The following is a 12,236-nucleotide window of genomic DNA, read 5'->3' on the forward strand; positions in this document are numbered from 1 at the left end:
CTGTACCTGTACGCCATGTCGTCACTCGCCCCTCCCTCCCTCCCCCTCTCCCTCCCCTGGTCCGTCAGATATAAATTTTATTATAGAATATTTAAAAATAAACGGTACAAAAGATTTGAGGAGTCAGTTGTCGGTCATTGGGGGAACATACAGAGTATGGGGAGGATGTTGTTATGTCAGGGTTGGCAGCACACATAATACATATAGACTGTGATGTCTCGCCTTTTTTCAGACCAGACGCCATAGCCAGCACTGGGATCATGGAGCCCGCTCAGATCACCGCGGCAATTATGAGCACTATGATCACCATGCCTATTGGAATAATGGGTTGAGATCGCAATGCCCGGATGATGCAAAGCAGTGCCGCGAGGGGTTCTGGGTACATTGCGTCAGGCCCCTCCCCCGCCGTCACAGCAACGGCAGACAATAGATTTGCGCCTTTTTACCTGGGTTACCTGTGCAGACAACATACCACGCCAAGCATTGAGCCCGCTCAGCTCAGCTCACCGTCACCATATCTCTTCCGGGTGCCGGCAAACGTGGGACTGCATTGCTAAACAGCAGCAGCAGCTTACTGCCTTTTGGCGGTAGACGGTGCAGCATGACTGGTAGCCTTCATTGGCGATCTGGGTGCTGGCAGCTGTGGGGCTGGCAGCCGTAGGGCTGCATTGCACCAGCCCCTTGCCTTTTGGTAGAAGATGGTATATTACGACTGGTATCCGTCGTCGTCGTACTGCAGCGGCTGTCAATCATGGGCACCCGGGCAGACAATGATGGTTATCAGTCGTAGTATGCTATTTTCTGCCAAGTGCCCCGTAGTGTCTGCTAAGCACCCAGAAGAGGCCGATGGCGATCTGGGTGCTGGCAGACATGGGGCTGGCAGACGTGGGGCTAGATTGCTACATAGCAGCAACCCCTTGCCTTTTGGGCAGTAGATAGCATATTACGATTGGTATCCGTCGTTGTCATACTGGGTATCAGATCGTGCAATAGACCTGAAGGCTAACTGCCAAGCGCCCAGTATTTGCTGCCAAGCACCCAGAAAATGCCAAGGGCTATCAGTCATGCTGCACCGTCGTCTTAAGATGTAAAAAATAGATTTATTCTCCATTCATTTGCTTCCCCCCTCCCTCCTGCTAAACCCAGGCTTTTGAGTTCAATCTTTGGGGGGGGGGGGGCATTCTGTGTGACAGTTGTTTGTGTTTCCCTGATGCAAAGCCACCTTTCTTGATTTTAATTCCCTGTACCTGTACGCGGTGTCATTCGCCCCTCCCTCCCTCTCTCCCTCCCTCCCTTCTTCCCCTGGTCCGTCAGATACTACTTTCGCGCCTTTTTTCAGACCAGACGCCATAGCCAGCACTGGGATCATGGAGCCCGCTCAGATCACCGCGGCAATTCTGAGCACTATGAACACCACGCGCATTGTCCTGGAAAACATGCAGAGCCTCCTGGACATGCCAAAGCCAAACCAGGACCAGCTGAGGAGGAGGCGATTGCAGCGCGGCGACGATAGTGATGAGGAAATTGACATGGACCTCTCACAAGGCACAGGCCCCAGCAATGTGGAAATCTTGGTGTTACTGGGGCAGGTTCATGCCGTGGACCGCCGATTCTGGGCCCGGGAAACAAGCACAGAGTGGTGGGACCGCATCGTGTTGCAGGTCTGGGACGATGCCCAGTGGCTGCGAAACTTTCGCATGCGTAAGGGCACTTTCATGGAACTTTGTGACTTGCTTTCCCCTGCCCTGAAGCGCCAGAATACCAGGATGAGAGCAGCCCTCACAGTGGAGAAGCGAGTGGTGATAGCCCTGTGGAAGCTTGCAACGCCAGACAGCTACCGGTCAGTCGGGAATCAATTTGGAGTGGGCAAATCTACTGTGGGGGCTGCTGTGATCCAAGTTGCCAGGGCAATGAGAGACCTGGTGATATCAAGGGTAGTGACTCTGGGAAACGTGCAGACCATAGTGGATGGCTTTGCTGCAATGGGATTCCCAAACTGTGGTGGGGCCATAGACGGAACCCATATCCCTATCTTGGCACCGGCGCACCAAGCCGCCGACTACATAAACCGCAAGGGGTACTTTTCAATGCTGCTGCAAGCCCTGGTGGATCACAAGGGACGTTTCACCGACATCAACGTGGGCTGGCCGGGAAGGGTACATGATGCTCGCGTCTTCAGGCAGTCTCTTCTGTTTCGAAAGCTGGAGGAAGGGACTTTCTTCCCGGACCAGAAAATAACCATTGGGGATGTTGAAATGCCTATCGTGATCCTTGGGGACCCAGCCTACCCCTTAATGCCATGGCTCATGAAGCCGTACACAGGCAGCCTGGACAGTAGTCAGGACCTGTTCAACTACAGGCTGAGCAAGTGCCGAATGGTGGTGGAATGTGCATTTGGCCGTTTAAAAGCGCGCTGGCGCAGCTTACTGACTCGCTCAGACCTTAGCGAAAAGAATCTCCCCATTGTTATTGCTGCTTGCTGTGCGCTCCACAATATCTGTGAAAGTAAGGGGGAGACATTTATGGCGGGGTGGGAGGTTGAGGCAAATCGCCTGGCCGCTGATTACGCGCAGCCAGACACCAGGGCGGTTAGAGGAGCACAGCAGGGCGCGGTGCGCATCAGAGAAGCGTTGAAAACCAGTTTTGTGACTGGCCAGGCTACGGAGTGAAACTTCTGTTTGTTGCTCCTTGATGAACCCTCTGCCCCTCCCCCACCACCCTGTTAACTCTACTTCCCTGCAAACCAACCACCCCACCCTCCCCTACTACCCTCCCCCCTTCGAGCACCACTTGCAGAGGCAATAAAGTCATTGTTGCTTCACATTCATGCATTCTTTATTACTTCAGCACACAACTAGGGGGATAATTGGAAAGGTAGCCCGGGATGGGTGGGGGAGGAGGGAAGGAAAAGGACACACTCCAATTTAAAACTTTAAAACTTATTGCACTGGAAATCATCTAGGGTGGAGTGAGTGGGTGGCCGAAGGCCCCCCCACCGTGTTCTTGGGCGTCTGGGTGAGGAGGCAATGGGACTTGGGGAGGAGGGCTGCTGGTTACAGAGGGGCTGTAGCGGCGGTCTCTGCTCCTGCTGCCTTTCCTGCAGCTCAACCATACGCAGGAGCATATCACTTTGATGCTCCAGCAGCCGGAGCATCGACTCTTGCTTTCTGATTACAAGTTGACGCCACCTCTCCTCTTCAGCCCGCGTTTCAGCACGCAACTTCTCCTCTTCAGCACGCCACCTCTCCTCTCGCTCATATTGGGCTTTTTTAAAATCAATCATTGACTGCCTCCACGCATTCAGCTGTGCTCTGTCAGCGTGGGAGGCAGTCTGAAGTTCAGTAAACATTTCGTCACGCGTCCTTCGCTTCCTTCTTCGAATATTCACTAGCCTCTGCGAAGGAGTAAGATTTGCAGCTGGTGGAGAAGGGAGAGGTTGTTAAAAAAGATACATTTTAGAGAACAATGGGTAGACTCTTTCACGTTAGATTTTGCTGTTCACAACATCACACAGCACATGTGCTTTCGTTACAAGGTCGCATTTTTCCTCTTATATTGAGAGTCTCCTGGTTTGGTGTGAGAGATCACTCACGCAGTGCCAGGACACAGATTTCAGCTTGCAGGCAGCCATGGTAAGACATATAGTCTTTGGGCTTTTTTAACCTTCTTAACATGTGGGGATGGTTTCAAACAGTTCTGCCCTCATTTCCCATACCAAGCACCCGTGCCATTTAAAATGGGTTTGCAATGTAAAAGGAGGGGCTGCGATTTCAGGTTTAACATGCAGCACAAACCCAACTAACTCCCCTCCCCCTCACACCCAATTCTCTGGGATGGTCACTTCACCCCTCCCCCCCACCGCGTGGTTAACAGCGGGGAATATTTCTGTTCAGCAGACCAGGAAGGGGCACCTCTGAATGTCCCCTTAATAAAATTGCCCCATTTTAACCAGGTGACCGTGAATGATATCACTCTCCTGAGGATAACAAAGAGCGATAAGGAATGGATGTTGTCTGCATGCCAGCAAACACCGGGACCATACGCTGCCATGCTTTGTTATGCAATGATTCCAGACTATGTGCTACTGGCCTGGCGTGGTAAAGTGTCCTACCATGGCGGACGGGATAAGGCAGCCCTCCCCAGAAACCTTTTGCAAAGGCTTTGGGAGTACATGAAGGAGAGCTTTCTGGAGATGTCCCTGGAGGATTTCCGCTCCATCCCCATACACGTTAACAGACTTTTCCAGTAGCTGTACTGGCCGCGATTGCCAGGGCAAATTAATCATTAATCATTAAACACGCTTGTTTTTAAACCATGTGTAATTTTTGCAAAGGTACACTCACCAGAGGTCCCCTGTGTGCCCTCAGGGTCTTGGGTGAGTTCGGGGGTTACTGTTTCCAGGTCCAGGGTGACAAACATATCCTGGCTGTTGGGGTAACTGGTTTCTCCGCTTCCTTGCTGCTGTGAGCTATCTATGTTCTCTCCATCCTCATCTTCCTCGTCCGCCGAACCCGCTTCCCCGTTTGCAGAGAGGGACTCATAGAACACGCTTGGGCTAGTGGTGGCTGCACGCCCTAGAATGGCATGCAGCTCCGCGTAGTAGCGGCATGTTTGCGGCTCTGCCCCGGACCTTCCGTTTGCGTCTCTGACTTTGTGGTAGGCTTGCCTTAGCTCCTTAATTTTCACGCGGCACTGCCGCGCGTCCCTGTTATGGCCTCTGTCCTTCATGGCCTTGGAGATCTTTTCTAATGTTTTGCCATTTCTTTTACTGTTTCGGAGTTCGGCGAGCACTGCTTCATCTCCCCAGATGGCGATCAGATCCTGTACCTCCCGTTCGGTCCAGGCTGGAGCTCTTCTGCGATCCTGGGACTGGGACTGGGACTCCATCATGGTTACCTGTGCTGATGGGCTCTGCATGGTCACCTGTGCTCTCCACGCTGAGCAAACAGGAAATGAAATTCAAACGTTCGCGGGGCTTTTCCTGTCTACCTGGCCAGTGCATCTGAGATGAGAGTGCTGTCCAGAGCGGTCACAATGAAGCACTGTGGGATAGCTCCCGGAGGCCAGTAATGTCGAATTCCGTCCACACTAACCCAATTCCGACCCCCTAAGGCCGATTTTATCGCTAATCCCCTTGTCGAGGTGGTGTTAGGAAACCGGTTTAAAGGGCCCTTTAAGTCGACAGAAAGGGCTTCGTAGTGTAAACGTGTCCAGGCTTAAGTCGATTTAACGCGGCTAAAGTCGACCTAAACTCGTAGTGTAGACCAGGCCTAGGTGTATACAGAAACAAACTAAGAACTTGAAAGGCCTCGTAGAGGAGCCGACTCACCCCTGCGGTGCCACCTGCTGGTGACTTCCGGGAATTAGCTCGTTCCAGCTCCGGCGCACCCTCTGCAGGCCAGTGATCCACCTGTCCTCTGGCCCCATGTCCCTCCCAGAACCCCAGTGCCCTTGTATCTGGGGTGCTGCCCCCAGCACTAACCCCTCAGTCTTAGGGTCTCCCCTCCCTGGGGAACCCCCACCCACTATTCCCACCTCACTATAAGGCTACTGCCAGTCATTGTCTAGCCCCAAGCCCTGGGGCAGACTACAGTATCAGCCTACTCATCACTGGCAAGGTTGGGTTTGGACCTGCTGCTTGGCCTACCCCTGGGCTGCCCTCTACAACCCCCAGTACCTTTTAGCCTTCTGCTAGGCCACAGCCTGGGGCTTTCCAGGCTGGAGCTCCCCAGCCTGTCCCCAGCCCTGCTCCACCCAGGTACCCTGTCCTAAGCTCCCTGCAGCCAGGCCCTTCTCTCTCTGAATGCAGAGAGAACTGCTTGGATTTCTGGCTCACAGCCTCTTATAGGGACGAGCTGGGCCTGATTGGGGCATGGCCCAGCTGCAGCTGCTTCCCCAATCAGCCTAGTAGCTGCTTCCCCCTGCAACAGCCCTCTCCCAGGGCTGTTTTAAGCCCCTCAGGGCAGGAGCGGGTGTCCATCCCGCTACAGGCCGTATGTCACTATTAACTATAGTGGATATACAGTGTTTTGGAATTGTAACTTGTTCTATTTAAAAGCTACTTGACAACAAACTTTATTAAAACAAGGGCACAAACTATAACTCTGTGACAATCTTTAAAACCACATAACCAAGCATGAACATGTCCTTAGTAATTAGGTACCCAGCTCAGGAAGGAGTCAAGTAACTGATTTGGGTTCTTGCCAAAGAGAAAGTCAATTTGTTACTTATCATCAAGTCCCCAAGAGAGACAGTTAAAGGTGCCTAACGGAGGGGTACTTAATATTACCAGGAGTGAGGATTACCAGGTGGCTAGCTCAGAATTTCAGTCTTCTCCTTTTCAGATGTCCTTGGCTTTTGAGAAGTGATGTACTGAAAGAGACAGGCCACTTTATCCTCTTTCTGCGGTGAGTTCAACTTGGTTCCTCTTCTTGGGCAAGCTGGCATGGACCAATCAAATGATGATGATGCATGCTTGTGATGAAGATTTGAAATGTCCAACCAAAATGAGAATGTGTCCTTCTTGTCACCCAACCAAAGGCATGTCTTGAGTTCTTACATGGGGGGTGGGGGGGAGAAGTCTCAAAAATTCCAGTTTCTTTTGTGCAGAACTCCTGGTGTCACATCAAGTTGTATTATAGGACAATGAAGGCCATAGCCATGAATATGACCATCTTGGGACAGCCAGTGAACAGCTGCTTCTCAGCTCTGCTCAGCAACCTCCTTTCACAAATTGCTTTTCATGGGCCCCTCTTGCAATGACACTTTGGTCACTATTGCACACGATGCTGTCCCAAGCTGCCATTTGCCCTTCACGCTTTGCTGGCTGCTGAAATGTCCAGTTTGATGTTCCAATGGAGTTTTATACAAAGTCTTGCCACATTCTTTGATGCACTTTAAACAAGGCCACTCTGCGGTAACATGGAATCACATGAACTGTTGATCCTCCAAAAGGCTGGAACAGCTGTATAAATCTGCCATCCTAGTCTCCTTATTTTACAATTGTGGCAGGACCTGTGGGTGTGACTGAGCTGGGGTTGTGCATCACTGATCCAGCAGTTACATTTCTGATTAATAAGGACAGTTGGTCACAGAGTTAAATAGACTTTTTTTTGGTTTCAGCACTTTTTTTCCTGCCTCTCCCAGCACAGGTGTACTTCACTAATTCGTGGTAACATCAGCATGCTTGATGGCAAATATTATCCTTATTTAGTTTTATCACTGAATTAAAAAAAAAATCAGTGTGAATGCAACCCTTTTATTTTCCTAACAGGAGCACCCCTCAGTAAACCCGGTCATAACATTCACGTATCTTTCCCAAAGATTTACCAACTTTTAGCTGACTTCCCTTTTTATATATAAACTTATTTCATCACAATAGCTCAATCCATCTAGAATACCTTCAATTCCCCCATCTGCCTGAAGTGGAGAAAATATTTCAATTAGGGTTACTCCCATCCCGGGAAGCTACTCTAAGCACTGGACTAAAAGTTATTAGAGAGACACCCCCATTGTCAGTGATTGGGATGTGGGTGGTTGTGCCTAGCAGTTAGAGCAGGATCAGGCCTAGTGGTTGGAGCAGGTGCCAGGCCCCGCAGGGGCCCCCGGCCCTGCCTCCGCCTTCCCCCATCATCTCAGCGCGCCGGTACGGAGCGGCCCTGGACAGCGCTGCAGCGGCCTGAGTCTGGCGGGGCCTGAGCTCCTCCCGCTGAGTCAGAGCCGCGTGGTAAGGGGGCAGGGCTGCGATCTCTGGACCTGCTGGAACCACGCCACTGCAGCACTGTCCAGGGGCCAGGGCAGCTCCTGACGCAGCGCGCTGAGGCTCCAAGAGAGAGGAGAGGCAGCAGTAGCCCAGGAGTGGCCCTGGACAGCACTGCTGGGGGAGGGGGAGCGGTCAGGGGACAGGGAACGGGGGGTTGGATCGTGGGTGTTCTGGGGCTCTGTCAGGACCCGCGGGGGGGTGGATAGGGGTTGGGGCAGTAAGGGGACGGGGGGGTTGGTGGGGGTGGGGTCCTGGAGTGGGCAGTGAGGGGACAAGGAGCAGGATGGGTTGGGGATTCTGAGGGGGACAGTCGGGGGGCAGGAAGTGGGTGGGGGTCAGATAGGAGGCAGGGCCAGGCTGTTTGGGGAGGCACAGCCTTCCCTACCCTAAAGCTCATTCCGCAGTTTGAGGCTTGCAGACAGCTATTTAACACAATGAGCCAAGCTGTTACCTTTCCCCTTAGGGCTACCATCCCTTTCACTTCTCAAATGCCAAATTATAGTCTACATTTCATTTCAGTGCCATAGGGAGATTCATGTCAGGGGAGGGGAGCTTCATTTCAAATTAGCCACTTTAGATTAACAGTGATAGAGCCAAGAGAGCCATGGGGGAGGGATCACATGAGAAGAGCAATATCCTACACCACCTACCTCATTCCCAACCCTACCAAGGGAGACCCCCCTCCCCTGCATTCCCCGAGGCTCCAGAGGGGTTAATTCAGTGGTTCTCAAACTTTTGTACAGGTGACCCCTTTCATATAGCAAACCTCTGAGTGCGACCCCCCCTTATAAATTAAAAACACGTTTTATATATTTAACACCATTATAAATGCTGGAGGCAAAGCGGGGTTTGAGGTGGAGGCTGACAGCTCGCGACCCCCAGTAATAACCTCGTGACCCCCTGAGGGGTCCCGATCCCCAGTTTGAGAACCCCTGGGTTAATTTAATTTTAGCACCCTGTGTCCATTCACATGCATGTGCTATTTTGAGCATTTCAGTTTTCACAACATAGGCTCATCCCAGATTCTGGAACAAGCTCAAATGCTCAGTTCATGGAGTATGTACATAAGCTATACTAAAGACAAACCCACAGTAACCGTCTCCAGTTTGTGAGGGACTCCATGGAGCCAGTCTCTAGGAAACAGATAAATTCATGGAGGTTAAGTCCATTAATGGCTATTAGCCAGGATGGGTAAGGAATGGTGTCCCTAGCCTCTGTTTGTCAGAGGGTGGAGATGGACGGCAGGAGAGACATCACTTGATCATTACCTGTTAGGTTCACTCTCTCTGGGGCACTTGACATTGGCCACTGTCGGTAGACAGGATACTGGGCTGGATGAATCTTTGGTCTGACCCAGTATGGCCATTCTTATGTTCTTATGTTCTAACCTAAATGAACCCAAAGTTCTGGAGACAGATATGAGTCAAGGAATCCAGCAGAGTATCAGAAACCTGGACAAATCTCTGACTGGATGGGCTCAGGCGTTTGGTCACAAGCTGAGGTGGTTCAAAAGTTTTGGATTTTTTTTTAAGCAGAATTTTTTTATTGTTTCTTTAAACAATCAAACACAGCAAGCAGCAAATATTTGGCCACACACTTCTGAAACCCCAAACCATGTTCAGGTTTTGGCAGCCTAATTTCAGCTTTTCAATTAAAAAACAACAACAAATTTGGAAGGAAAGCAGACATTGTCCGTGATTTTTTTCTGCTTTTTAAAAACCCCTAGTTTTGATCCAAAAAGAGTTTTGACGGAAAATATTTGTCCAACCATTTTAATGAACTTTAGTGCCTTTTAGCACTAGCTGATGCTGAGAACCAGTGATACCTTGTAAAGGTGACTTGAAAATAAGTTCTCTCAAAACTGGGTTTGTGCCGAGATGCGGAAAGTTTTTAAATGTTTATTTTTCCCAGGGCCACCTGGGCGGGGGGGGGGCAAGTGGGGCAATTTGTCCCGGGGCCACAGGGGCCCCCACGAGAATATAGTATTCTATAGTATTGCAACTTTTTTTATGGAAGGGGCCCCCAAAATTGCTTTGCCCCAGGCCCCCACAATCCTCTGGGCGGCCCTGGGTGCGTCCTGAGAACACCTCCTGGATCGGGCCCTGCAGGCCAGACAGATGAGGGAATGGAACCCTCTGGGGTGTCAATGTGAGGCAGGTTCATGAGCACCTAGACTGATGCGGCTGTGCGCCTGCTCACTGGCAGAAACTTAGGCACCTTGGGGGCTTTAAAGGTGGAAATGTAGGTGCTGTTTGGCCGTTTTGGGTGCAGTTTTGTTTTTGTTGTTCTTTTTGGGCTCACCCACATCTAGAGATTCTGGCAGGGTTGGGCATGTCTGATTTTCTATGCACAGGCATAGGTGGTCTTATTGCTGTTATTTGAACTCTTTAGCTTTGGGTTCAAGAGCCTTGGCCAGAACTTTCTGAGCATCTTCTGCAGCCTCATCCAGAAAGTTCTTTAGCATGTAGCGTGTGGTCACAAGAGAAATTCCTCCACCTGCTAGTGAGCCAAGGGCAGGGATAAACTTCAGAAGAAATTCAGCTACCATCAGTGCACCACATGCAGATCTGGAAAGCAGAGTCAGTGCAAAGTTGTGTGTTATTTCTGAGGCCAGTGGAGACTTTATGATAGCAGATTTCAGCTCTGCAACAGGCTTGTCAACCTGCTCAGCCAGTCTAGTGAGAGACTCGTCATCCAAGCCAAAGGCCACACTGTAAAGAATCATGTGAGACACCAAGAGGGCTACATCACAGACGAGAGAGAGGCCTGGAACAGGAACAGCACCAATAACACATGACACAATGGCCGCTTCCCAAATATGCTCCTGCAGTGCAGCCTTTTTCTTCTCCAGGATCTTTGCCGAGATGTTGGGCATGGCCAGGATGAACACGTGTCTCTTCTGTGCCTCCAGCTCATTCTCCAGTGTCTCCTGCAGGAGCTGGAAATCATAGTCAGCCAGTTCCCAGTTGCAAAGCAGGAAAACCTGTGGGGAGGCCTCACCCACTGCTCTCAGGTTCTCTATGCAGTCCTCCCTTATCTTATGCAGGGTTTTCTCCTTGCTGAAATGCCTTTTCCTTCTTTCAGCATTCAAGTCAGCATCCACTTTGGAGCGCACGTAGTAAAACCTCTTCCCCATCTTCTGAATCTCCTGGGCGAGGTTGGTGTGGTGGGAAGTGAAGCGCTCTGAGGCCATGATGATGAAGAAGTCATAGTTGTTGAAATTTACCTGCTTGAGATATTTGTCTGGCTGAAAGTTCGGTGTCCCAATTCCTGGCAGGTCCCATATTGTTACACTTGAGAGTTTGGGGTGTGGGTAAGCATTTGGCTTCATCGTTTTTTGGGTTACTCCAGTCTCAGCAGCACCTTCATCATCATCATGCAGGCCCAGGATGGCATTGACGAAGGATGATTTCCCTGAACCTGATGGTCCTGTGATGGCGATATCCAGTGGGGTGTTTTCTAATGACTTTAGCTTCTCCTGAAGTTTAGCAGCTGCTGCCATGAGGTTTCCTCTCTCAACTATGGCCTGTAGTTCTTCTATTTCTGTTCTGGAGAGTCTACCAGCCATGGCAACCTTTGGCAGTGGCTCAGTTGCTCTTGCTACAGATCTTAGAAAAAGGAAAAGAGAAATTCCAGTGATTTATTTTTTAATCAGGATAAATCAAATCAACCTCTTTCCTTCAGAGGTTGCAATTGGTTGGGGGGAGAAAGGTTAACTTTGACGTCAATTTTAGCTGTATGAGGTTATGAGGGACAGTACTTGGTCCTGCTGTGAAGGCAGGGGACTGGACTCGATGACCTTTCAAGGTCCCTTCCAGTTCTAGGAGATAGGTATATCTCCATATTATAATGAAGTTTAACACAGTCTGATTATCCTATAAGCAAACACCCAACCTTTAGCAATAGCAGATGCTCTGGGATGTTTAAATTAATCAAAGGGGGAAATCAACAGCTAAAGTTCAGTTCAAAACCATCTGCTCTGTACATTGTTGTGACAGGTTCCTCCCAGGGTGCCAACTGGAATTGGGGTACCACTAAGTCCCCCTGTCCCACCAGCCTGGGTTCCCTCTCACATTGTGCTGCTGTGACAAGTTGCAAAGCTCTCCAAACTTGCTCTTTCACCAGTATTCTCCCAGGTAGGGACACACCCAGCTGCAGAACTTACAGGCTGCTGTGATCAGCTCTGCATGGGGAGGTTACAGCTAAGGAACTGCCCAGCTGCTCAAGAGCACCCCCTCTCCACCCGGAGTGTAAACCCAAAATTATACTGTCGTGTGCTGCACAGCGAATGTACAGTGTAAGCTTGTGAAATTCGCCCCCTCCCTCAATGTGGAGAGGAATAGGCAACAGCTTTCTGCCCACGTTTTAATGCCCACACACAGATTTGTGATAAAGCAAAAAACAAGATTATGAACTACAAAAGAGATTTTAAGTGATTATAAGGGATAGCAAACAGATCAAAGCTAGCAAATAA

General features: G+C 50.4%; 1 protein-coding gene across 1 annotated transcript; it reads right to left on the reverse strand.

Moving 5' to 3' along the window:
• Positions 1–10,136: 10,136 nt before the first annotated feature.
• LOC112118749 (interferon-inducible GTPase 5-like) lies at positions 10,137–11,330 on the reverse strand. The gene has a single exon (XM_024217167.1). The coding sequence runs from the start codon at positions 11,328–11,330 to the stop codon at positions 10,137–10,139; it is 1,194 nt and encodes a 397-aa protein (XP_024072935.1).
• Positions 11,331–12,236: the final 906 nt, after the last annotated feature.

This window comes from Terrapene carolina, unplaced genomic scaffold (assembly GCF_002925995.2).
Source record: "Terrapene carolina triunguis isolate 2854851 unplaced genomic scaffold, T_m_triunguis-2.0 Scaffold771, whole genome shotgun sequence".
Lineage (NCBI taxonomy): Eukaryota > Metazoa > Chordata > Testudines > Emydidae > Terrapene > Terrapene triunguis.